Raw genomic sequence first — 26,598 nt, 5'->3', positions numbered from 1 at the left:
TGCCTATCCTTTTGTCTCCCACTCTAGCTATTGATCACCACTGAGAAGATCCCTTCTCATGCTACTCTTTCAGGCTAAACAGCCCCAGGTCTCAGCCTTTCCTCCTCAAAGACACCTCAGCATCTTTGCCCTGGAGCAGGCTGCCCAGAGGGGTTGTGGATTCTCCTTCTCTGGAGAGATTCCTAACCTACCTGGACGTTGTGTTCCTGGGCAAGCTGCTGTGGGTCCCCCTGCATTAGCAGGGGGGGTTGGACTAGGTGATCTCCAGAAGTGTCTTCCAAACCTCACCATGTTGGGATTTGTTGCATTACAGGATGAAAGCCTGCCTTGTGTGACCTGCTTTGCCTTCCCTCTCCACAGCTCAGCCCATACTGCTGCCCTACAAGCCCTTGGGAAGCACTGGGATGTATTATGTTCCCTATCTGAAGGCAAGATCAAAGATGTCTGCAGCTGGGCCAGAAGGCAGTGTTGAGAACTCTCACTCAGGTACTTCCTTATCTCCCAAATGCAAAACATCTTTTGTAATTGATGGGTCCAAATCTTCCTGTTTCATATGCAGCACCACCTCAGGTGCCCTCAGAACTCTTCTGTCCCACCAGTGAGCGTGATGGTTTAGGTAGGAAAATGTCTTGGTTCACACCACTTTATAACAGGAAGATGCACAAGGCCTGACTGAAGACTGTGGGTTCAGCTCCTTTGATGAAAAGGATGTTAGAACTTCACCCTGGCAGTGAGGAGAATCAATGTTCCATATTTTACAGCTTGATAGTTTGTTGCTTTCTGCTGGGAATCACTGTTCAGTTTGGTTTCAGCTGGGAACCACTGCCAGTTCTTCCTCCTAGTTCCTTTATTTCTGTGCATTCCTCCTTTTTGTGTTAATTTGCTGGACCTGCATTCTGAACCCTCTGTGTCATACAGCACACATCTCAGATCATAGCCTTCTCAGGACTGAGATTCTTCCCTCTGGGGATTCTAGGGTGCCAAGCCTTTCTCTAAACAATATCATTTGTGGTGGTTGTTTAAAGTACATCTTCACCTTTTCCCCACATCCTCCCCTCTCCCAGTAAAGAATGCTCCTCATTTACTGGAGGAAACTATGCTCTGTGATTCATCGGCTTCTTTTGCCTTGCCTGCTGCAACTTGTTCCTGAACAGAAGTAACTCCAAGCAACAGCTGCTAGGTGGTTGCCACCACTCCTAAGGGCAGCTCTGCCTTGCTTAGGAAAGCTGTAGGTTGTTCAGTGTGTGCTGTATTAAAGAGGCAGTTAATTGCAAGGAGAGAATCTGATTGTGGCTGCTAATGAGGGATGGGACCTGGAACCTCTGAACGGGTAGGGATTAGTTCCCGCTCTCTTAGGCAGTCACACAACAGGGTTTGGGCTTTTTCTTTCACTTAGTGTCACAAAAACTGTTCTATAAAGTCTTTTAATGAGACAGATTTTTATGGAGTGCTTGAGTATGGTGATTGTTGTCCCTCATAAGCAGGCAGCTCAAGATGCCTGGGGTAAGGTCACCTCACAGAGCAGTGCTGATGTATTGAGAGGAGTTTGAGCAACCTGCTTTAGTTGGAGATGTCCCTGCTCACTGCAGATATGTTGGGCTGGATGACATTTAAAGGTCTCTTCCAACCCAAACTATTCTATGATGCCTTCTGATGATTTACTTCTTCAGAAGGGTTTTTCTTTGAAGCTTTTCTCTTCAGAATGGAGAGATTTTGATATTTCCAGAAGGGAATTTCTCTTCACAGGAAAGACAGGGACCTGTTGGAGAGGTCCAGAGGCCACAAAACTGATCCAAGGGCTGAACCCTTCTGCCATGAGGACAGGCTGGGAGGGTTGGCCCTGTCTAAGCTGACCTGGAATATTTCTGGAGATGGGACTTCTCCCATCTCTCTGGGCATACTGGGCCAGTGTCTCACCACCCTCAGGGTGAAACATTTTAAATTCTCCCTCTTTCAGTTCCAAACCATCACCCCTCCTCCTGTCACAACAGGCCCTGCTACAGGAATCCACAGTAACAAACAGGATGTCAGACTGGAGCAGAGATCAGGGAACTGCTGCCTCTCTGAGTAGCCTGCATAGAACTGAAAGGGCAACAGTAGTGTTAATATAAAACCATCTCCCAGGATTGTTCTGTGGCTGTGATGCTCTAAAGACACATGCACAAAACCAGCTGTAAGTAGAAATAATCTTTGGATAAACCATCCTGTGTAGTTGGACGTGAAATCAAGTCTGAAGGGACTAAACTCTTCCATGACTTCTCCAACTGTATTTTTAGATGGTCTAATAAAAGCTAACCTCTACCCACAGAGCTTGTCTAGAGCTTAAAATTATTCAAGTTATGGAGGCTTTTTTTTCCCCTGGAGTTTCTCTCTATAACCTTTTATTTTTTGCCTCTTTGCATTCCTTCCATTTTGTTGGTAACTTCTTAAAACTACAGAAATAGCAAAAAAATCTGCATAGTATTCCCAAACCTGATCTCATTGGTCAGGAGGATGTGATGGAATCCTCTTACAAGAGCATATAAACATTGACCTTATATGGGAAGGCAAATTCCTGCAGTTTCAGAGTTAGTAAGGCTGGGTCTGGATATGCTCTTCATGATCTTGACATTACACCAAAGTGTGTTGGGTAAGGGAAAAGGAGTAAAAAAATCCAAGGAAAAACTTCTGTTAAGCAGCCCCATGGAAACATTCAGCACGAAGCAGCAATGTGCCCTGTGGCCAAGAAAGCCAACACTGTCCTGTGCTGCACTGAAAATGTAAGCAACAGGGTAAGGGAGCTTCTTCTGCCTCTCTGCCCAGGCAGGCCACATCTGGAGTACCGTGTCCAGTTCTGGGCTCCCCACCTGTCAAGAGAGACAGGGAACTACTGGAGAGAATTCGGCTGAGGCCACAAAGATGCTGAGGGGCCTGGAGCAGCTCAGTGAGGAGCAAAGGCTGAGAGCCCTGGGACTGTTGAGCCTGGAGAAGAGCAGCCCCAGAGGTAGTCTGGTCAGTGCTCAGCAAGAGCTAAAGGGTGGGGCACAAGAGGATGGGGCCAGACTGTTCTCAGTGGTGCCCAGTAACAGAACAAGGGGCAGTGGACACGAACTGGAGCCCAGATGGCTCCATCTGAACATGGGGGGAAACTTGTTTGGTGTGAAGGTGCTGGAGCCTTGGGGCAGGCTGCCTGGAGCCCTGGTGCAGCTGGATTCCTCCTTCCTTCTCAGGTGTGTGAAATGTTTTTTTTTGGACACCAACATCATGGATGTAGTTTTAATAATGCTGAAACTTCATTTGCATTTTGGGCATGGCTACAGAATTGCTGCTTGCAATCCTTTGAAGCGCCTGGAAGGTGTTAGGATGAAAAGCATCTTGCGTTAGATTTGCTGTTTTCCCTAAAGCAACTGAAAGGGTTTTTCTTCTCTCCCATAACATACAGATCATTCAAAGGCTGTCAAATGCACTCATCCCTTCTTCAAATCTGCACAGCCCTACCTTCAGCACCCAACACCCCTCTGGGAGAGCTCCCTCCCATCAAACAGTGAGCTGTCAGAGGACAGTGCTGGTGTTGGCCACCCTAGGCCTTGCTCAAGGTCTGTGATGCAGCATGGCAAGGAAGCATCTCGCCAGCAGCTTGGTTCCTCTGTTTGGTGTAACAAAGATGGGGAAGATGAATTCTTTCCACTCACTGCAAGAGCAGATTACAGCAAGAATGAGAATCTGAGCAGCAGCACATCTCTGGGGAGTGAAACCCCGGGGAAGGAGCTGCAGCAACATGGCAGAAGAGGAGCAGAGCAAAAGACCACTAGAAATTGTCCTTTGCCAGGGAGCCAAACAACTCATCTTAATGAGAATGTGGAGAGAGACTCAGCACCAAGACAGAGAGCTCGCTCCAGTGGTAGCTTGGATGAACTCTGGGTCAAGTTTTTGGAGTGCCAGAAGAAGCACCAGCACTATGATTTCAGGAGGAACGGTGAGCTGACCCTTGTGGAGCGCCTCGATCGACTGGCCAGGGTCCTGCGGAATCCCGTGCAGCACACACTGATACCAACTACGTCTGATGAGAGGTTTTCTGAGGAGAAAATCAAGGCAAGCAAACAGAATAAACCAGGACTGGCTGAAAAGGGCATGGCTGAAAGGACCTCAGAGCCTAATGCAACACGTGTCAAAGGAAGACCACGCCTCACCCATGAGAAAACTGACTTTGTTGAGCTCAGGAGAAGCAGGGCAGGAGACAAAATGATTTGCCACACAGATAAACTTCTGGAGCACCAGCAGTACTTGGAGACTCCCAGTGACACTTGCTCAGAGACCAGGCTCAGCGGAGATCATGGCACCACCATCAGTTCCACCACTTCAGACTGGGATGTGGTGACCCAAACAGAGATGGAGACCTCTGCTCAGACTGAGGTGAGCAGCTCCATCTCCACCATCGACACTGCCAGGCTGATCAGGGCCTTTGGGCGTGAGAGAGTGCAGCTGCCAGCCAGGCTCTCCCAGCTCTACTGCACCATCAGCCTCCAGAAGGGTCGCTCTGAGAAGAGGCATGAGGGAAGTGGCGACAGAGTGGGTGTAGAACATCGAAAGGCTACTTCTGAGCGACACAGGAAGAGGAAGGAGATGCAGGTATGTGATCAAACACAAGGAGAATTGTGACTCGCCTCAGCAGGGACTCTTCAGCCACTGTGCAGTAGCAGAGTTTGGCGTTGGGAGAATCATTCTGAATTTCCCATAGGCTGCTGTTTATGAGGCCTCTGTCTTTAAGTAGCTCCAACAAATCTCTCTGCCTTTCCAGGAATTAGGATGAGATGACAATACCTCTGAACAGCAACTGTGCTTTGCTTCCCTCTGTTCTTTGTCTTCTACCTCTTTCTTTGTCTTGGGCAGCCTGATCCTGCTGTATCTCGTTTTTGTTGTCAGCTGCAGGTTCTGTGCTTTACCAATCCTCCAGACGCTGATGCTACATTTTGACTGCATATTGCTCCCATAATACCTCTGGGCAAAACCAGGCACCACTTCATTAAAAATCAGCATGATTAGTTGGATTTTATTCTTGTTTGTCTGTTTGAGTGTTGCCATTAGTTTATCCTGAGGAACGTTGGTCTGTAGCTTCTTCAGTGTCTGTATTTGGCAGTTCAGACCTATTCCAAGACCAACTCTCAGCCCTCTCAAACAGGCTTTTCTGGAGCCAAGCTGTCCTAAAGTGGAGAAAATCCTTTGGGTTCCTTCAGTTAAATTTGGCCATTGGCCCTTGGAGGAGAAATCAAAATTAATTTCCTGAAAAGGGGCTTGAGTGTGGTGATTATAGGAAGAGATGACAAAATTTTGCTCTTCTGTAATACACAGCAGTGCTGAAGAGCACTGGAATGAGTGAGAAGTATTTCTTTTTTTATATGATTAGAAGAAAGTTGGGTTGGCATCAGCACTAAGAGACTTCATTTGGAGGAATTAGGGCTTTTTCAGTAGGAACAGCTCAAATTCAGGCTCAGCAACCCCAGGGCTCTCAGCCTTTCCTCTTTACACACATGCTAGAGGCCCCTCAGCATTTTTGTAGCCTCTGCTGGACCCTCCCCAGTAGTGCCCTGCCTGTTCATTTTTCAGTTGCAATTATCTGTGGCTCAGAGACATTTGTTTATAGCAGGAGCCCTACTTCTAGAGCAGCTTCTGCACCAGGCTTTCCAGCAAGTGCTGCATCTTGTAGCTCATTTTTTTTATGGCAGCCTATTGTCAGCTCTGCTTCTAGAAAACTTGGTTACAGCTTTCTTAATTTATTTATAGAGCCCATCCCAGAAGGTTTTTATCTCTTCCAGTTTCTGTTCTTTGTAAAGCGCTCTTCAAGCTGCCATCTGGTAGCAGGTACACAGCTAAAGGTTGTGCTATTCAGCTGCTGCAGGGCTTAGGAAGCTCTGCACTGAATATCCCAGCCTGAGGAGCAATGTGCTTGTCAATATTCACTGCTGGTATTTATTTCTGCAGGCTGCTGTATGTGGCAATGGCTTATCTTGGGCTTTCTTCCTTGCTTTATACTCCCTTCCCTTTCGCTGAGCTCATATTCAAATTTTGCTTCTGCTGTCTGAAAGAAGACCCAACTCTACTACCTCTGTCTCAGGCACTCAACTGGAGCTGTAATAATTTTCTGAAACTCCAAAAGCAATCCTTGCCAGCATGCAGCGGACCAAAAATTGCCTCCCTTTAATGCTGGAATGAAATTGTGTAGCATTGAAGTGGTGGTAGCAGAGGTACAATAAAGAGGTAATAAAAAAGCCTCTGTTCATTTCCAGTGTGCCTGGCACTATGAGTTACTAATAGGATACTAATTGCTATGAGCCAAGGAGAAAAAGCCAATCTGTTTCATAATTAAAAACTCAATTCAGTGGAGTTACAGAATTTAGTTGGGTTTGAAGCCAGGGGAGACACTATCGGTTAATTGCTGTTAACAAAGTACTAACCTCTGCTGCACTTTGTGTCACCAAGAAGCTGGTGGGTTAGCTGCATGCCACAGAGTATCTTCCTTTTTTAGTGGCTGGAAAGTTACACCATGTTCTAACCCTGGAGTGAGTTTGTAGTGAGCAGCTTGTGCTGTTTACAGCCCTGCAGCTGGCTCCTCTCCTGGGCTGAATGGTGAAGATGAGAAACCAATGCTTCGCCTAAGCCTTTTTCACAGTATCACAGTATCAACAAGGTTGGAAGAGACCTCAAAGATCATCAAGTCCAACCCTTTACCACAATTCTCAAGGCTAGACCATGGCACCAAGTGCCACGTCCAATCTTGCCTTGAACAGCCCCAGGGACGGCGACTCCACCACCTCCCCTGGCAGCCCATTCCAGTGTCCAATGACTCTCTCAGTGAAGAACTTTCTCCTCACCTCCAGCCTAAATCTCCCCTGGCACAGCCTGAGGCTGTGTCCTCTCGTTCTGGTGCTGGCCACCTGAGAGAAGAGAGCAACCTCCCTCTGGCCACAACCACCCCTCAGGTAGTTGTAGACAACAATAAGGTCACCCCTGAGCCTCCTCTTCTTCAGGCTAAACAATCCCAGCTCCCTCAGCCTCTCCTCGTAGGGCTGTGCTCAAGGCCTCTCACCAGCCTCGTCGCCCTTCTCTGGACACGCTCAAGCATCTCAATGTCCTTCCTAAACTGGGGGGCCCAGAACTGAACACAGGACTCAAGGTGTGGTCTAACCAGTGTAGAGTACAGGGGCAGAATGACCTCCCTGCTCCTGCTGACCACACCATTCCTGATGCAGGCCAGGATGCCACTGGCTCTCTTGGCCACCTGGGCACACTGCTGGCTCATGTTCAGGCGGGTATCAATCAGCACCCCCAGATCCCTCTCTGTCTGGCTGCTCTCCAGCCACTCCGACCCCAGCCTGTATCTCTGCATGGGGTTGTTGTGGCCAAAGTGCAGCACCCTGCACTTGGAGCTATTGAATGCCATCCTGTTGGACTCTGCCCATCTGTCCAGGCGGTCAAGGTCCCGCTGCAGAGCCCTTCTGCCCTCCAACCCGGCCACATCTGCCCCCAGCTTAGTGTCATCTGCAAACTTGCTGATGACTGACTCTTACCTCCTCTCTTCCATTCCTTGTTTTCATAGCATTTCATGTTTTCCACCTGGAAAACTGTATGATGGACATCCCCAGGGTGAGAGAGCTCCCCCTCTTTGACAGGATTTTGTTTTTTTCCTGCCAGTGCTAAAGAATTTACACTCTGAGTGTACAAAGCAGCACTGTTAACCTTTTAAGACACTCAGCAGCCTTTAAAGGCTTTTGGGGTGAGAGGGTGGGAATACAGCATTCTCTTTAAGTGTTTATTCTTTCCAAACCATAACACCCTTTGCAGTCTCCTATGAAAGCACAACCAGCAGATGATCTTGCCACAGCAAAGGATTTCTCTAAGCTTGTCTTGACTGGCCACATTGCCACACAATCATTTTGGTTGGAAGAGACCTTTCAAGATAATCGAGTCCTACCACTGGCCCAGCACTACCAGGTCACCACTAAACCATGTCCCTCAGCACCACATCTACACAACTTCTAAAATCCTTTCAGGGATGGGGGCTCTGTGAAGGTAGGACCAAAGAGTTGGAGAATTTCATAGGTTTCATGGAATGCAGTGGTGTGGAAGGAACACTCAGCACTGCAGAATCTGATCACAGGCTCTGCCTCCAGAGCCAACATGGTTTTGTTACTCTGCCAGGCTGCTGAAGTTGCCTTGGTGTGCAAGGATGAGGTGAAGGCTGGCTGTTGGGTGACACAGAGGAAGAGTTACTGCTCAGCCTGTGTTGGACATTAAATGTCGATAGAATCAATGTGTGACAGGTCAGGAGTGACAACTAGAACTTTCAAACTCACCTTCTGTTAATTTCATTTGGTATTTCAGGAATTTCTGCTCCCTTGCATGTTGTGTGTTGTTTTTTTTTCCTAGAATGCAATCTCCATTTCATGGGATTCAACTTCAAGCAGCAGTTCTTGGGGGCCGAGCTCTGCTCTTAGTAACAAACGACGGACACGGATGTTGAACAAAGGCATCCAGGCAGGTGAGTGGTTGAATTCCAGACTCATCTCTTCTTTGTTTCCTTCTGCCTCTCATCTCTTTGGAAACCAACATCTGCTGCATGTTTCTGGTGAGAATTACAGAATCACAGAATTATTATTGAAGCTAAATAGGTCTCTGAGCTCATAAAGTGCAGCCTATGACCTAATGCCACCACATTGACCAGACCATAGCACTTAGTGCCACATCCAATCTTTGCTTAAACACCTCCAGGGATGGTGACTCCTCCACCTCTTCCGGTTCACAGCCAGGACCATATTTGATTCAAGTTTAATTCCCACCCTTCATATATCCCTATCTGCTTAGTTTGCCTGGAGTACTTGTTTGCCACCTCTTTACCTTTACTCAGATTATCATACTGTAACAAGCCTGAGTCACTCTAAACTCTCCTTGGATTGGAATTGGAAGATCAAAGATTTTGCCCTTTGAAGGTGGGGTAAAGGAAGTGATCCTTCAGCTTCAAAGGGAAAACGAGAGATCATCCCCTGTACTGTCACATGTCACACGTGCTGATGCTGAAGCATTTCCAGCTGCTCTGGAAAAAGATGTTCCTGCTTTGTTTTTTACTACAGGAGACTTGGAGATCATGAACAGTGCCACAAAGAAAAACACTCGAGATGTTGGAGTGACTTTTCCTACTCCAAGACCCAGGCAGCCAAATCAACGGCCACAGGAACCCTGGCATGGTGTGGAAAGTATTTTAGGAGAGTCAGATGGTGTGGTCACAGATCACCAGGCAGCAGGGAGCCAGGGGAAACAGAAAGGACAACCAGGCAATTTCTTCATGGAGAAAAGGACAAAAAGGAACAGGCTGCATTTGCCACAAGGTCAGTTCAAAATGCACTTCTGCAGACTAGCAATGCTCTGCATCTCAACAGCAAGCAGCAGAATAGGAGAGGAGGTTTAGCTAAGATACAGAGCAGTCTGGTACTAGGACAGGCAGTTCTTATTTTGGTTTTAATAAGTATTTTTAAAAGGAGAGCAGGAAGCCAGGGGAGAGCTCTCCAGTGCTCTCTTTGTTATGACATTTTCAGTCAAGCTGTGAGAGGCAGCCTAGCCTGTAAAGGGGATAAATAAGAAGCAATGAGTGGGGCAAGGAAAGATAAACGAGATGGGGATCATGTAGATACTTCATCTTGATATTTAAGGTATAAAAATTTTTGTTAAGCTCTAACTGCTCACTCTAAGGTGCACTTAATGCTTCATGTACTGAGCCTTCAAAGTGCAAACGTTGAGGGAAGATTGTGGTACCAGAAGGACTAGACTCGTCTCCCTCTTCTAGCTGGAGTTGCAGTTCTGGGCTGATGGTGTAGCCACCAGGCTTGGTTTTTTCCCCCCTTTTAATTCCATGTTAGTCTTCAGAACATCACGATTAAATCTTTAAAATATTGTCCTTAGTCATGGTGGTGGCTGTGATAGGGACAAATCATTCTCTGTCACACTGGTTTAATTTAGAACCTCAAGAATACCTGCTCAGCTGATGCAGATAAACCTCTTTGTGTGTGTAAACTGTGAGTAATCTAATTCTTGGATATGCAGCTAACATTTAGAAGCTGTGAAGCATTTGATCTTTAAAAATATCTATGAAAAGAACAACAGAGAAGTTCCTTAAAAACTTAAAATTGCTCCTAAATAACTGTTCTCTGTAAAGAGAGACATGTGCAAACCAAACCCTGGAGTGGGGTTAGGTGAAGGCCTGCTGAGCAACTGACACTTGGCAAAGGGACTCTTGGAAACTGCCGAAAGTGTCTGCCACAGAGTCCTATTAGTAAACTGAAGTGAGGATTAATTGCAATATTAGGCCACTGATTTGATGTAGCTAAGACCCTGGGCACCAAGGGCTGCAGCTGGGGATGGAAAATGGGCACAGGGATGGTCTGCAAATCTCTGTTATCTACTGTGATCCCTTACTAGGTGTTTCCTGGGTCATCCAAGCAGAAGACTTAAAAACTGAGTCTAGGAAAGAAAACCATTCCAATTCCTTTTCTGGTCCTGGTCCATCTTGGTTTGAACCATGGACCAGCACAAAGCCTTGGAGAGAGCCTCTCAGAGAGAAGAACTGGCAAGAGCAGCAGCACAGCCACATGACCAAGCCAGCAGCTCAAGATAGATGTGCTGAGAGCAAGTCCTTGCGGCCATCTGTGAAGCTCACACTGCAGGTAGAGGCCTTGATAGGATGCACTGAGCCTTGAAATGGTTTTCTGATCCTTTTTTTTTTGACTACTTGTTACTAACAGGCTGCCCAGGGTGGTGCTGGAGTCCCCATTCCTGGAGAGAGTTAAAAACCATGGAGATGTGGTAATGAAGGACATGGCTTAGTGCTGACCTGGCAGAGCTGGGTTAATGGTTGGGCTTGATCTTAAATGTCCTCTGCAGCCTAAACAATTGTCAACCACTTGTCACCAGACCTATGCTCTAGACTCTTTACCAGCTTTGTTGCTCTTCCTTGGACATGCTCCAGCCACTCAATGTCCTCCTTGGAGCAAGGAGCCCAAAACTGAACAACTGAACCTGGTTTTGTGTTGTCTCATCTTAGGAGGCTCTTGCAGCACACCGCCCTGACTTCATCTCCCGTTCGGGTGAGCGTGTGAAACGCCTGAAGCTTGTGATGGAGGAGAGGAGGATACAGAGTGTGCTGCAGTCTGAGCGAGAGGAGCTCTTTAATCCTCCAGAGAAGAGAAAGGGCTACAGGAATGCAAGTCACATGCTGGCTGAGAGAGGTACCTTCATGGCTCTGCTCTTTGTTCTACAGGGGTGAAAAATTGCCACAGGATACCTGAGGCTGTTTCTATGTTTGCAATAAAAGTGCTGCAGTTAGTTAACGTTAGTGTCTGTAAGAATCCATAGGATTCTTATGCAAAGGACTCAGATTGCTGCAGTGGGATCTTTGTGAGAAGTTGCCTTGTTCACCATTCTTTTCCCTCTAAACTTTCCATTTAGGCCTTCTGCTTAGAGAAGAGAGAAGAACAGTTCCAAGGAGTGAAATGGTTCAGAGATCTAAACGGTGAGGTTAAGAACACTTTGTTTCAGATGGATAAGTGGACCTGGGTAGGAAAGGTGAGAGAACTGTATCTGCAGTCAGAGAATTCAGTGGTGGAGAGAAGTCAACTTTTTCAGTTCAAGATGTAAGCACTCAATCACTCAAGTGATTTGTGAAGTGCACTGCACGCTAGCAATGTATAGAACCAGAAGTGTTTGGCTTGGAAAAGACCTTTAAGATCATCGATCAAGAGGGTTTGCAGAAGACAGAGGAGGACTCTTCTTGGAGGTGCAAGCAGCAATGAGGATGTGTTACAGTGAGGAGAACCTGTGACTGAAGAGCAGGAGACGTTTTGCAAGGAGGTGGCGATGTGCTGGACCAGAGTCCAGAGGGGTGGCAGAATCCGCATCCACCGCAGGAGTCACAGGTTGAGAGGCAAGGTGATATAGCCTTGAAGATAGCTCTGCATGAGCAGGAGGTTGGACTGGATGAACTCCAGAGATCCCTTCTATCCCCAGCTGCACTGGGATTCTACAAATCTCTACTGGAATATGCAATACATTAGATATGAAACTTTCTCATGCTGGCAGAGTCCAACACGAATGTTCTGTTTCAGTAGCCCTTGGCATTTAGAGGGACCTTTAGGGCACGAATAGAGGAGGCAGAAATGGTAATGGTACACATGGTAAATATCCCAGTTCTGCAGAGACTGCATTCCCACATGGTCTAGGTGAAGCAGAAGGGTTTGAGTTTGAGTCACTTGGACTATGGGATCAATGTATCTGAACTGATCTGTTTGCAGAATAACCAAAGTCAGCAGGGCTTCTGTGGAGGCTGATTCAGGCACTTGCACTTGGTGCCTGTGCTGCTGTCATGCTCCAGCTCTCAGCTGGAGCTGAGAAGCAATTTATTCTCTACCATTCTTTTGGTATCCACACTTCTAATGAATGCAGCAGTCTTTTTCTCTTTGAGGCTATAAATGGAATTTCTCCTGGCAAATTAGCTAGAGGTAATGAAGACAATTATCAGTTAATTTAGCAGTAATTCTGCTTTGCCCATTTCTTGCTCTGAAAATCTCTATTGTGGGATAGTTTGCCAGGAGTGGATCTTGGCCTTTCTTCAAGGGGAGCCCTCAAACAGCAAAAGCCTTTAGGGAATGGTGAGGTGATAGTGAAGCAGAACCCCAGTCTTGGAGATGCTGCATGCATAGACCTAGCACCCAACTGATGGCTTCTGGCAAAACATTAGAGGGGAGTGAGTTAACCACCCCAATGTGATCTGTTTCCTCTTCTGTAGTGCTGATGTAGGTAGTGATGGCTTTAGAAGAGATGACACAAGTGCAGCTGCAGGAAAAGAGGGCTGCAGAGGGAGGGAGGTCACTGGAAGCAGTGCAGTTTCCTTCACCTTGTTCTAGTTTGGTATTCACTTGGTTCGCCGTGGCAGTGTGGAGCCTGGTGTGCTGGTGAGCATATTTGCGTGGGGAACGAGAGAAGCTACAAATGTGTATGGCTCTCCCTAGCTGCTGCTGGTGAATTGGACAGGAGATAAAATTCAGTAGTAATTGAGATTTGGATTTGATCTTTGCTTTCTGAATTCTGCCCAATTAGTTACCTGTTATTGTGCAGCTTCCCATTCCTTTGTGTTCCAGCTGACTTCTCATCCTTTCCTTTTAAACAAATGACACCTAATTTGTGCTGCCTGAACAGCAAATGCCTTCAGGCTGATGCATGTTTCCCTTCCTTGCTTCTTTTGCTGGTCTGAAGTATTCATAGACTCACACAGAACCCCAGCATGGTGTAGATTGCAAGAGACCTTTGGAGATCATCCAGTCCAACCCCCCCCCTGCCAAAGCAGGGTCACCTAGGGCAGGTCACAGGAATGCATCCAGGTGGGTTTAGAAGGTCTCCAGAGAAGAAGACTCCACAACCCCTCTGGGCAGCCTGCTCTAAGGTTCCATCCTCATGGCAAAGTTTTCCTTATGTTCAGATGAAATCTTCTGGGTTCCAATTGGTGCCCACTGCCCCTAGTCCAGTTATTTGGCATCACTGGATAGAGTCTGGCCCTATCCTCTTTAACCATTACCCTTTAGCTCTTGATTAGCATTGATCAGATGTGCGCTCTGCTGAAGGCTAAACGGCTCCAGGCTGCTGCAGCTGGCTGATCCATCAGTGTGTAGTCGTTTTCAAGTTGTAAATACTGCTCTCAGGAGGGTGGTGCTTGTCAGAGAAAGGCACTGTGGGATGTGGGAATTTCCGGCATCCCAGCTGCTGGCTGTTCCACATTTCCCCTGTGTGACACCAGTGCCTCTCAGAGAAACCTTTCTGGGATGTGGCTGAGCAGTAGCCTTTCCCAGGATGTGAAGATAAACTAGGGGATGGGATTTGCTATCAGTAAGTTCCTTCCAAGTTACTATTTTTAGCTTTTTATTTTTACACTTCAGAATCTATGAGCAGCTGCCAGAGGTGCGGAAGAGAAGAGAAGAGGAGAAGAGGAAAGAGGAGTACAACTCATACCGCCTGAGAGCACAGCTCTACACAAGGGTGGGTGTGCTACTGAAGCACTTGTGCTGCAGCACTTCAGCGTTTGGTTTGCTCGAGGCCACAAGCATTACAAGTAATACTTGCTCTGTGTTAACCCTCTGGTGTTATTTTGTAACTCCTGGGTGATTAGGATCGATTAACATTTAATCGGTCAAAGCAGTTGAACTTAACACAGATGTGGAAAGAAATCCTCCCTTCCTAACCTGAAATCCTTCTACTACATACACATGGTGTAGGGAGGTTCTCTCCTACTTCTGTTCTACCACATCAGGAGTCCAGGTCCAGGTCCAGGCTCCTCAGTTCCAGAGAGACAGGAAGCTACTGGGAAGAGTCCAGCAGAGGCTATAAAGATGCTGAGGGGCCTGGAGCAGCTCTGGGAGGAGGAGGGGGCAAGTATTTTGTGTAGCAAACAGCATCAGTTTGTACAGAGCAGTGTGATCAATGTCCTGATAAACAAAGTTCGTTCCCTCTGAGAAGTGCAGCTCCAGAACTGACCAACCTAGCACTTTGTGAGCTGTTCAGGTACCTTTTTTAAGCCTTCATGGTGGAATCATTTTGTCTGGACAACACCTTTAAAGATCGAGTCCAGACAGTAGCCCAGCATATCCCTAAGCACACATCTCCATGGCTTTTAAACCCCTCTAGGGATGGGAACTCCACCACTGCCCTGGGCAACCTCATCCTATTCTAACTGTTCCTTTTCTAGCTTGGTAAGAATTGAAATATGAGAAGCAAGAGGCAAACACTGAGGTTCTACAGCTTTGCCTTCTCAGGTTTTAACTATCCCATACACCATCAAATGCAGCTTGCTGGAGAACTCTGGCAGCATGCAATAACCTGCTTTATAAACCTGAGTCGTTTAAGGGCATGCATTAAACATTGAAACTGTTTGGGTGGTTTTGGGGTGGTTTTTGTCTTTTTTTTTTCCCTCTGCACCTTTATAAATACCTGGTTTATAAATAGCTGAGGGCTGGGTGTCAGGAGCAGGGGGACAGGCTCCGCTCACTTGCTCCCTGGGATAGGACAAAAAGCAGTAGATGGAAGCTGCAGCACAGGAGGTTCCACCTCAACACAAGGGGGAACTTCTTTACTGTAAGGGTCCCAAAGCACTGGCACAGGCTCCCCAGAGAGATTGTGAAGTCTCCTCCTCTGGAGCCTTTCAGGGCCTGTCTGGATGTGTTCCTGTGTGACCTGAGCTAGGTTGTATGGTCCTGCTGTGGCAGGGAGGTTTGGACTCGATGATCTCTTTGGGTCCCTTTCAACCCCTGACATACTGTGATCCTGTGATTCATCTTGCCCTTCAGTTTTATAGCATTGCACCTCTTCCCTGTCCCTGTTAGAGCTGCAACAATAGGGTAAGTTATTGGTTGGAAACAGCAGTAATTGAATTTTAAAAGCCAAGGCTTGCAATGCAGTGTGTAATTCAGAATACTTTCCTAATCTGATTGTGGGTACTTGCCACTAGAATGACTTGACTTTGCTGCTATGCTTCTGATATGTTCAGAGCATGGGTTTTTCACTGTCTGAGAATCTAGGAAGCAGTTACAGTAAGGTCCTAAGAGGTAATGAATGCTGGCAGGCTTGGACTTGACGCAGCATAGTCAGCTGGAAACAGGGGGATCAGCTCAGATTTTTTTGTATACAAGTGTGGTTTTGATTAGAAGAGGGATGATGATTCAGTGCAGTAAATACTGTAATCTTTGTCTTCCTTGAGCATGCAGCATAGCTGCAGTGAGTAGCTGTAAATACAGTGAATGGTTTGTTTAGATTTGGGTTAATGTGTTGCTGAGAGCATCAGTTTCTGAGCAGATCTGATTGTGCATGAAGAAAAGAACCACAGATTTGGTGGAATAACTCCAAAAATGACATAGAGTGTTAGGAAAAGAAAAGGGCTGGTACAAAAGCTACCCTGAAGCTGTCTGGAAGCTGGAGCTGTAGCATTTCAATGAGCTGTACCCAAACTGTGGTCTGAATATCTCTCATAGCAGCAAGTGTGTGAACTGCTGATCACAGATTCATAGACTTGTTTGGACTGGAAGGGACCTTTTGAAGGTCATCCTATCCAATCCACCTGCAGCCAGCAGGGACACCTGCAACTAGAGCAGGTTGTGCACAGCCCCAACCAACCTGACCTGGAATAGTTTCAGGGATGGGACATCTACTAAAAGCTCTCTGGTGAAACAGTGACCCAGGCTGCCAACCCTCAGTGTAAATAATTTCTCCTTCTCTCTAGCCTGAATCTCCCTCTTTTAGTTTCAAACTGTCACCCCTTGTCCTGTCACAACAGGCCCTGCTAAAAAGTCTGTCTGTGGGAGTGAAGTGAGAATGTGAAGTGAGAACAGTTTTGTGAGCACTGGGTGAGGATGGATCCTCGGGAGGAAGCAGTAGGAGCTTATAAATAACTGGATACATCAAAATTCCTGTGTTGGAAAGTGGTGGAGGGTTGCATGGGCTTTTGAAACTCCTTGAATTGTTAAGTACTTCTCTTGATTAAGACAAGAAAGTTACTTTTATCACAGGGTGATCAAAAACTGTCCCAGTGTCCCTTTACTCATTGGGCACTGGAATGGGCTGCCTGGGGAGGTGGTGGAGTCGTCGTCCCTGGAGCAGTTCAAGGCAGGGTTGGATGTGGCACTTGGTGCCATGGTCTAGCCTTGGGCACTGTGGTAAAGGGTTGGACTTGATGATCTGTGAGGTCTCTTCCAACCTTGGTGATACTGTGATACTGTGATACTGTGATTTCAAATAGAGCATAAAATGACTCTGGTCAGATAAGGGTATGGTTCATGCCCTTCTGTTTGGAAAGATGCACAACTGAGACAGATTGCTGGTCTGCTGTCAGCCTAATTCAGAGCTCTGTCAACCCCAGTGCAGTGAGAATGGATTTGACTGAGTTCATCAGGTAGAAATCCATTCTGTTGCTGAAGCTTTTCAGTCAGGTTCCAGTCAGTTCTGTAAACAGGGAGCAGGAGGGAAACAAACTTAGAAATGTATGTACTGACCTCAAGCCCTTAAATTAAAAAGTATATTCCCCTAATTTCCTGTCTGGTTGGGCCACGTCCTTTAGAGTGTGTGACAGGGACCACAAGGTGTCACTGCCCCGAAGGAGAAGGCTTATGCTGCTGGGGGTGTGCAGCTGAGCTGCACCTGACTTGCTGCTTTGCTTTATTTTTAGCGTTTGTTTTTCACCCACTTGGCTGCATCTTGCCCCTGTCAGCAACCTGCCAGAGATTTCTGTTTTGTGGTGGCTTCCTGAAGTGGAACAAACAGGGAGACAGCATCTGACACTGGGTTTGCTTTTGAGGTGGCAGAAGGGCCTGTGGAGGGTTTGCGGTTGAGGTGTTTTGAGCCTTTCTGACGCTCTGTGAAGTGCTGGGGACAGATTCCACATTGACATGGTCAGCAGCTTCCTCCTTGCTGTGTCTATATGCTCTGGGCACTGAGTATGGTGTCTGTGTGTGTGCGCTCTGGGCACTGGGTATGGAATGGTGTGTGTGTGCTCTGGGCACGGGGCGTGGAATGGTGTGTGAATGGGTGTGTGCTTTGGGCATGGGGCTTGGAATGATGTGTGGATGGGTGTGTGCTCTGGGCATGGGGTGTGGATGCTGATCAACAGCTAAAGGGCAGGGGGCAAAAGAATGGGCCTGGAGTCTTTCTGTGGTGCCCAGTGATAGGGCAAAGAACCCAGAAAGTTCCTCTTAAACATAGTAAAAAACTTCTTTGCTGTGAGAGTGCTGGAGCCCTGGAGCAGGCTGCCCAGGAAGGTTATAGAGACTCCTTCTCTGGAGAGATTCCAACCCCACCTGGACATTGTGATCCTGGGCAAGCTGCTGTGGGTGCCCTGCTTTAGCAGGGAGAGTCGGACTGGATGATCTCCAGAGGTCCCTTCCAGCCCTGTGATTCTATGACAGGAGCTACCCAAAGCTCTTACACTATCATACTCTTCTCTGAAGCCATGCAGTCTGTGTTTCATGCTTCAGAGTGTCAGTGGCGTGCTGGCTGGTCTGGCAGTGTGGGAAATCACTGTCTGGCTTGCCATTCCAAAAGGTTGGCATTCTGGGAGGCAGAGCCAGAGCAGAGCCATCACTTGAGGTACTTCTCAAAGGCCCTCCAATATCTGGTGTGATTTGGGTGCGAGGTGCTTTGAATCCATCTTGAGATGGGTGATTGGTTCTCTTTTTCCGCCTTGAATTTATCCACTTGCTTTGTGAGGTGGAAGCCCCTACTGGCTGTTGCCAGCACCGCAGGGCAGAGTTCCACAAGGTAGCTGCACAGGACTCTGCTCACACAAAGTGGTGAGAGTTTTGTTCTTTTATGCAGTACCTCCCCAGATTCCTTTTGGAAGAGTCTGTAAATGACATTCCCTTTTCTCCTGCTGCAGACTGCCGTCTCCAGCCTTTGCTCTTCCCTCCCACTGTAGTGCAGGGTCCTGGTTTATGTGTTTGTTTCATGTAGAAAACACTTGTATCTTCCACTGCCCTCAGACTCTGCCTGTGCTCTCTGGAGGAAGAACACTCACCCCTGCATCTCGGGTTTTATCTTGCAGAAGATCACCAACCGTGTCTTAGGGAGGAAGGTGCCTTGGGACTGATAAACATCTCCCCTGCAGGCGAAGCTGCAACCCGAAGGCGTTAACCACGTGAAAAAGATGATGCAGTAAACGCTTCTGCAGTGCGCGTGTGCAGCTGTCCACTGGTGTCGTTTTTGTACCGATCTTGCCCTGTTTTGAAGATATTTAAGGATCAGTGGTTTGGTGTGAATGTCAGGGTTTGAAATAACTGGCTTTGCTCTTTTGTAGTGGTGTTTTATACTTCCAAAGTGAATGTAGTCTTGGTTCCTGATGTATTTATAGCTGCCTGATGGCAGTAGCAGGGTTTGTATATTTATTTTAAATCCCTTTTTAACAATGATTTTTTTTTTTTTTCATTTCTCATCTCAGTGTCAAAAATGTGCTGGTGATATTTTGTACTGCAAAAACCCCTTAAATAAATAACATCACATCACTTTGTAGTAACTGGCAGCAATCGTGAACTGCATCTTTGCTGTCCAGATGGGCAGCGTCCAAAGAAACCAGCTGTGACTCTGAATTCCAGCGTGGCAAGGGTTGGAAGGGACCTCTGAGATCATCCAGTCTAACCTGCCCTGCTCAGGCAGGGGCACCCACAGCAGCTTGCCCAGGATCACAATGTCCAGGTGGGTTTGGAATCCCTGTAGAGAAGGAGGCTCCACAACCTCTTTGGGCAGCCTGCTCCAGCACCCTCACACCAAACAAGTTTTTTTGCTGTGTTTAGTAGGAACTTCCTGAGTTCCTGTTTGCTCCTTGCTCTGTCTCTAGGCACCACTTAAAAGAGTCCAGTCCTATCCTCTTGTCCCTCAACCTTTAGCTGTTGATCAGCATTGCTCAGATCCATTCTGAGTCTGCTCTCCAAGCTCAGCAGCCCCAGGGCTCTCAGCCTTTTCTCCTCAAAGAGGTACTCCAGACTAATTCGCCAATCACCTCTTAACTCTGCCCAACACAGAACTTAAGATCTCGCCAGGTGACTCATGGCTGTTTAAACTGGACACTGTTAGCACTGACAGGGTGGGGGCATGGTGACCTGTCACTTGCTTCGCTGCCTTTCTGAAGGAACCATGGAAGACTGTTCAGAGAAAATGTTATGATGTTGGGAATTCTTAAGCCCCTTTCCTTAGATTAGAGCCCTCTGACATGATGCTTCATAGTGCACTTAACTAGCATCACAGTGGTGAAAGATGCAATACAAAGATTGTGAGTTTTGGTGGTAGCAGCCTAAAGTCTGTTTCCTTTCATCACCAAGGAGTTCATGCGACCTATAAACAGAAGAAGGCATCTGGGGATAACCAAGTGGCTGCTTGGCTTCCTCTTTCCTGTAACCATGGTTCAGAGTGGTTCTTTTCTAGGAACAGCTGTAATGGTGCACCCAGTTCTGGGGGTGAGGCACAGCTCAGAGATGTTGACTCATCTTTGCTAAGAACTCACTAGAGCTTGTCTTACCTCTTGGCTAAGCCATCCACTGGTGGATGCTGTGGTCCAGCTCTGCCCTTTAGCATGGAGTTCCATCTGGAATCGGATTTTCAAATGCTGGAGAATAGCATGAGCCTCATGAAGGTCAGGAGAGCTACAGGGAATTACACTCAAGGTTTGGTGTAGTGCTTTCTGGTTCCAACTTGTGCCCATTGCCCCTTGTCCTGTCACTGGGCACTACTGTAAACAGTTTGGCCCTGTCCTCTGTCTCTTTGGATACTGCTGGGCATTGCTCAGATCCCCTCTGACGCTGCTCTTCTCCAGGCTCAGCAGCCCCAAGGCTCTCAGCCTCTCTTCCTCACAAAGCTGTTACAGGCTCCTCAGCAGCTTTGTAGCCTCTGCTGGACTTGCTCCAGTAGTTCCCTGTCTCTCTTGTGCTGGGGAGCCTAGAGGTGGACCCAGTACTCCAGATGTGGCCTGACTGGGGCCAAGCAGAATGGGCAGAGGTGGAGCAGTCTGATTCAGCTGTCTGGAGCATCCCATTCTCATCAAAGCAGAAACCACCACACATTGTGAAACCCTTCCAAACAAATTTCTGCTGCAGAGTTTGTCACATTTTACCTTGCTTAAAACTATTCACTGACTACCAGAGCAACCCAACAGTCACTGTCCTGGGAACTGTCAGAGCTGCAGCTTGAGAGTCTTAGTGCCCTGTAGCTGTGACTCCTGATTTGGTCATAGCGTGGTGGTGTTTTTTCCCTTGGCTAAATGAGAAGTGTTTGCTTCTGTAAAAATCTTCTGTTTGGGCAGGCTTCAATACATCAGAATGTGTGATCTGGGGACTGTGCCTGTGTGTTGGGCTCAGGCCACACAAAGAGCTTGTGCTCTGCTTTCTGAAGAACTGCACAGCAAGCAGAGACGAGAAAAGAAAGGTTTGGAGAACCACAGAGTTGTTTGGATTGGAAAAGATGATTTAACAGCACCAAGTCCAACTGTTAACCCAGCACTGCCTTGTCTCTCAGCACCACCTCTGCACAGCTTTGAAACTCCTCCAGGCATGGGGACTCCACCACTGCCCTAGGCAGCCTGGTCTGGGGCTCCACAACCTTTTTGGGGAAGAAATTGTTCCTCATGTCCAATCTAGTGTCTAGAGGAGCAGTATGAGATGGACTCTTCTCTCCAGAGCAGAGAGCACCTCCAGTCCTGGATGAAATCAGGGGGAGCTGCAACTTCTGAGGATGTCTGCAAATGAAATTCAGGTTTAAAGGAGGTAAATCTCCTCAGCCTCATGTTCTGTTATCATCTGGCTTCCTCTTCATGAGGCTTTCTGTCGAAGCTGACTCACACCACTACCACTGCTTGTTATCGAGCCAGAAGAAGCTTGTGCTGGGTGCAAGGCATCCAGTGTTTATAGGTTTTGGAAAGTGGCTGTTGATGTTTGAATTTGTTGGTTCCAACCAGCAAAAACCTCTTTCCAAAAACTCAGGAGATTACGTTGGTCTGTGCTGATTCCAGAGCAGAGTCATCTCTTCTTAATCTCCAGCTGCACAAAGACTTTTAGGGTAAGGTCTGCTAATCTTGGGGAGTTTAAAGAAGGCAGAACTATCTTTTTTTAACCCTACAGGAGCAGGCTTTTGTTCTGAACCAATCCAAAATGTTCTTTAGTCAGCATTTGCCTTGAGCACTCCTCACAGTGATGGTTGTGTCGGTAGCAAATGCAGGTTGGAGTCTCACAAAAAGGCAGCTGCTACATCAGACACTGGGTGAGGCCAGCACAGCTGTGGAGTTGTCTCCACAAAACGACTGCAGCTTTGATCATTGTTCATCTGTGCCTTGTTCAGCATCAAGTAAATATATTAACTGTGGAGGTACTGTCTGCAAACAGAGCTTGAGGTGGGAGGTGTGGTGGGGATGTGTGTGTGGTGGACAAGACAAAGGAATAGCAGAGAAAAGGGATGTAAAGAGGCACTTCGTGTTCTGGAAGGTTCCTTATTTTAAAGTGAAAACCTCATTTGCCCTTCAGAAGCACCTTCCCTTTCCTCTTTCATGACCATTTCCACTAAGTTCTACTTTCTGTGCTGTAAACTGCATCTTGCTGGACCTTCTGGAATAACCTGGTGAGTCCTCTTGTTCTTGATGAATGTTTCAGGAGTCCTTTCCATGGGTCACTGAACCACGTCCCTCAGCACCACAGCTACACACCTTTGAAACCTCTCCAGGCGTGGGGACTCTACCACTGCCCTGGGCAGCCTGGTCTGGACCTTGACAACCCTTGTGAGGAAGAAATTGTTCCTCATGTCCAATCTAAACTTCTCCAGGTAGAACTTGAGGCCATTTCCTCTTTTCCTATTGTTTTTCACTTGGGTGAAGAGACCAACCCCGCCTGGCTTCAACCTCATTTCAGGCAGTTGTAGAGAGCCAGAAGATCTCCCCTTAGCCTCCTTTTCTCCATGCTGAACAACTCCAGTTCCCTTAGCTGCTCCTCACAAGTCTTGTGCTCTGGATCCTACACCAGCTTTTGTGCACTGCTTTGGACATGCTCCAGCACCTCAATGTCCTCCTTGGAAAGGGAACCCCAAAACTGAACCTGTTGTTTGAGGTACAGTCTCGCCAGTGCTGAGTACAAGAGCTTCCACTTACCCATGAGAGCATCCTGGTCTAGAATTCACTTCTGAAACAATATCCTCACAAGGAAATGACTTCCTGGCTGCCTGTTCACAAGCCCAGCTCACACTTGAATCCGGCAGAGATCTAATGGATTGCTGCTTCTGTGCTGCAGTCAGTGGTGGGCCAGCTGGGCAGCTGCACTGCTGACAAGTGCCGGTGCCGGCCACACTCGTCCCAGGCTTGGGGCAGGCCTTCGGCCAAGCTGCTCTCAGTGGAGCTGGCGCAGTTCTTTCACACGAGCAGGGCTTGGAAGTCAGACCTTTATTAGTGCTCCTCTTCCTCCATCAGCAGATAAACCAGATTCTGCAGACCAAATGAGAGCCTGCGGCAGGGTGACTGACCTCCTCCTGACAAGTGAAAGCCCTGGTGATGGATGTGCTGCTGGAAGAGACTCAGATTCCACGCCCATGAGGACAGTTGTAAGAGGTCTTGATGGGGAAGAGGAAGGGTTTTTTAATAGGCTCTAAATTGATTCACAGAGCCATGTGCTGCAGCCCTGTCACCTTCAAACTTCATTAGAAGCCACTTCAAATTTGTCTCCATGATCCCAAAGAGCACCTCCAGCTCCCTGTGCCAAAGCTGTGTTGGCTCCTCCATCCGAGTTAAGTTTGGTATGTCCTGTGAATCACTCTGCCACGGGGGGCTTGCAGCTGGCCCCTGCCAAGCCTTGTTGAGTCATCTGCTGAGCAGCCAGCCCTGACCTTCCTCCAGAGACAAGTAAGACTCTTGGACTTTGAGACTCAGCAGTTGGATCTGGAGGACGTAGCATGCCAGCCACATCCTGTGGCCTCCTGGGCCCCTCTGCATTGGCAGTTATGTTCTAGTGGCATTGTGTGCAGCCTAAGTTGACATTGCAGTGGTGTAGGGAGACTTTTTTGTGTGTCTCTATCAGGGCAGAAGTTTTTATGAAGGGTCTAGAGCTGTTTTGTACAACATTGTAAGTCAAGGTAGGGGACTCTGCCCCTTTACTCCTCTCTAGTGAGAGCTCACTTCACCTGCGGTGCTGGGGCCAGCTCTGGAGTCTCAGCACAAACAGGGTTCTGTTGGAGTGGGGCCAGAGGAGACCACAGAAATGCTGGCAGGGTTGGAAAGGCTCTGCTGTGAGGCCAGTTGGAGTTGTTCAGTCTGGAGAAGAGAAGGCTCTAGGAGACCTTCTGGTGGCCTTGCAGGACTTAGAGACTGGTCAGAAAGCTGGGGACAGACTTTTTATCAGGGCCTGTTGTGACAGTGCAAAAGGTGCTGGGTTTAAACTAAAAGGGAGAAGTAAGACAGTTTACTGACAGTAAGACAGTCTCACTGAGGGTGGTGAGACTCTAGCCGAGGTTGCCCAGAGAGGTGATGGATGTCCCATCTCTGGAACCATTCAAGGTCAGGTTGTCTGGGGCTGTGAGCAGCCTGCTCTAGTTGCTGCTGGCTGTGTGTGGGCTGGACTAGGTGACTTTTACAGGTCCCTTCCATCCCAAACCATTCTATGACTCTTCTGTCCTGGACCTTTGTAGACGCCTCCCAGCAGGCTGTGAGGGATGGAGCTTGTGCTTGTGAAGCAGCCCAGGTGTGGCTGCCTGGGCTTTCGCTGATCACACCTACGATACTTGTGTGCTTCATGTGCTGGTTGCTTCCTTCCTGACAAAAAGTGAGTGCCTGGGGTGACAGAAGCACCCTGACAGGAGACACCCAAGGGTTCTTCCTATCTTTAATTTCAGAGCTGTGAGTGAGTCCCACCCCTGCTTCCCATGTACTCTTTTTGGCTGATGCCAGGGTGCAGAAATCCTTGAACTCGGGCTCAGCTGGCAGTCTGTGTGACCCAGCTGCAGACCATGGTCGGGTGCCACAGCTGCTGGAGGCTTTTGTCAGCAGAGATGTCAGGTCATGAGGAGGAGGAATGCCTGTTCCTCTGCACAAAAAGGCCTTTGATAAGCTGCTCTGGATAGCCACCATCCCTTGCCATCTCCAGCCCCGTGCAGGGCCACACATTTTTCCATGGCCAACAGCCATGCTCAGGTTCCCTGTGCTGGTGGCAAGCTGAGAGATTTTTGCCTTCAGCTGTCTTCAGGAGTCTGTGATTGATGAGAGAGTGGAGGAATGAGACCATGCAGTAAGGGCAAAGCTATGCTGGGGAAGACTGGAGCCTGTTGGCTGCCCAGGGTTTCCCCTGGCTCACCCCTCCGTGGCAGTCTTGGCCACAATCTGCCCTTTCTTGGAAAGCACTCTGCAGCTCTGCTCAGTCTCGTCCCTCTGGGCTTGCTGCTGTTGGTTTCCTGGTGGCTGAGAGCCCTGTCCTGCTTTTGAACCTCTCCTCACTGTGTGCCAAGCTGCTGATTTTCAGCTGCTCTGCTGAGATTCCCCTGAGCTGCCTGCATCTGGGAATGGACAGCAGCGTCCTTTGTTTCTCACTGTGTTTCCACAGGTCTGTTATTTGGCGTGACTCTAGGCTTTGCAGCAATTGTCTTCTTGTGGAGGTGATGGGCCCTGCACAACCCCTCTGTGGTCAGCTTTAGCAGGAGACCAGTTTCAAGCTTAATAGAGTCCTTCCCGGTGCTCTGCAGAGCTTGACCCAGAAGGGGCAGAAGCTGCTTAGGAGAGCTTGTGGTGAGAGTGAGGTGTGACTGAGTGGCATTAACACCCCTGAGGAACGTTTCAGCTGAGGCTAAGCATAGAAGCACTTAGTCGGGAAAAGCCCTTTGGGATCCCAGAGCCCATCCATTAACTCAGTGCTGCCCAGTCCCCCACTGAACCGCGGGGCCTTGGAGGTGCTGCTGAGCTGGGGAGGACTCGTTAACACTGTCCAGATGTTTGCATCTGCTGGTGGGCTCTGGGGGCCCTGTTAACAGGACCTCAACTCTTGTTCAAGTGCGAGGAGGGTTCTGACTGTGCTGCTACCCAGGACTGTGCCAGTTAAGTTTGTTTCCTGTGCTGGCAAACCCCAGGAAAGTTCCCGGCCCCTTCCACTCCTGAAAGGTCACCTTTGAGCAGGGGTGCCCAGAGCTGCCCTGCCCATCCCCATTTTCAATGTGAAATCATTGGCAAAGCTTTGCTTACTGGAGTTATCAATGTTGTTGTTAGGGCTTCAACAGCTATCAACAAATACTTGCCCTGAGCTTTGGGGAGGGGGAGTTGTGTGACCCCACAAAGGGACCAGTCTTAAAGATCTTTTCTAACCTCATAAATTCTGTGATTTGATGATTCTCTGAAGCAGTGAAGGTGCTGAGTGTGGGCATTAGAAAAAAATCAATATTAATAATATTATCAGCAACAACTCTGCAGTGTATTGAGGGCTGCAGAAGGACCTCTGACTCATCTTGGAGGGATGGATGGAGTTATTTCATTGCCTTCTGCCCCTACTCCTGTTTTAAAAAAGAGATTACAATCACTAATAACTCAGGAGGTTGGATACTGGCATCCAACTCCTACTAGGAAAAAAATATTTATAGTAATTTAAATAATAATATTAATAATTTGAGGAGTGTCTGGAGAGTTGCAGAGGGGTCTATGCCTTGTCACCCTGGCTGGAGGGACAATGGGGTTATTTCACTGCCTTTACTACCTCTCCAGTTAGGGAAAAAAAAGAGATTAAAATTGCGGGGCCGGCTGCTGGCACCTATCTGCTGCTAGAAAAACATCAGTAACAATGTTAATAGCAATATAGCAGTCGTGGCTGAGGGTTGCAGAAGCGTCTCTGCCTGTCACCCTGGGGCGGGGCGGACGGGGTTATTTCGTTGCCTCTCTCCCCCGCTCCTGCCTCCTCGCTTCCCTTCCCGGGGATGGGGGCGAAGCAGCAGCGGGGAGCCCGGGGCGGGGGTCGGCGACTGCTGCGGGCTGCCCCGGCGGGGGGAGCCTGGGAGCAGCCTTCCTCCTCCTCCTCTCGGGTCTGGTTTTGATTAAGCGGGCCCGGACGG

At 48.2% G+C, this 26,598-nt stretch overlaps 1 protein-coding gene across 1 annotated transcript in view; it reads left to right on the top strand.

Moving 5' to 3' along the window:
• ALMS1 (ALMS1 centrosome and basal body associated protein) overlaps nucleotides 1–19,066 on the top strand; it is a 51,603-nt gene extending 32,537 nt beyond the window's left edge. The window contains exons 10-18 of the mRNA XM_064151193.1: nucleotides 361–486; nucleotides 3,422–4,608; nucleotides 8,404–8,515; nucleotides 9,105–9,359; nucleotides 10,447–10,691; nucleotides 11,069–11,252; nucleotides 11,473–11,536; nucleotides 13,953–14,052; nucleotides 18,599–19,066. Of these exons, the coding sequence (XP_064007263.1) occupies nucleotides 361–486; nucleotides 3,422–4,608; nucleotides 8,404–8,515; nucleotides 9,105–9,359; nucleotides 10,447–10,691; nucleotides 11,069–11,252; nucleotides 11,473–11,536; nucleotides 13,953–14,052; nucleotides 18,599–18,643 (2,318 nt within the window). The 3' untranslated portion in view covers nucleotides 18,644–19,066. The remainder of the gene's footprint in view (nucleotides 1–360; nucleotides 487–3,421; nucleotides 4,609–8,403; nucleotides 8,516–9,104; nucleotides 9,360–10,446; nucleotides 10,692–11,068; nucleotides 11,253–11,472; nucleotides 11,537–13,952; nucleotides 14,053–18,598) is intronic.
• The last annotated feature ends 7,532 nt before the right edge of the window (nucleotides 19,067–26,598 follow it).

Source organism: Pogoniulus pusillus, chromosome 11, assembly GCF_015220805.1.
Source record: "Pogoniulus pusillus isolate bPogPus1 chromosome 11, bPogPus1.pri, whole genome shotgun sequence".
NCBI lineage: Eukaryota > Metazoa > Chordata > Aves > Piciformes > Lybiidae > Pogoniulus > Pogoniulus pusillus.
This window is presented reverse-complemented; position numbering and strand designations above follow the sequence as displayed.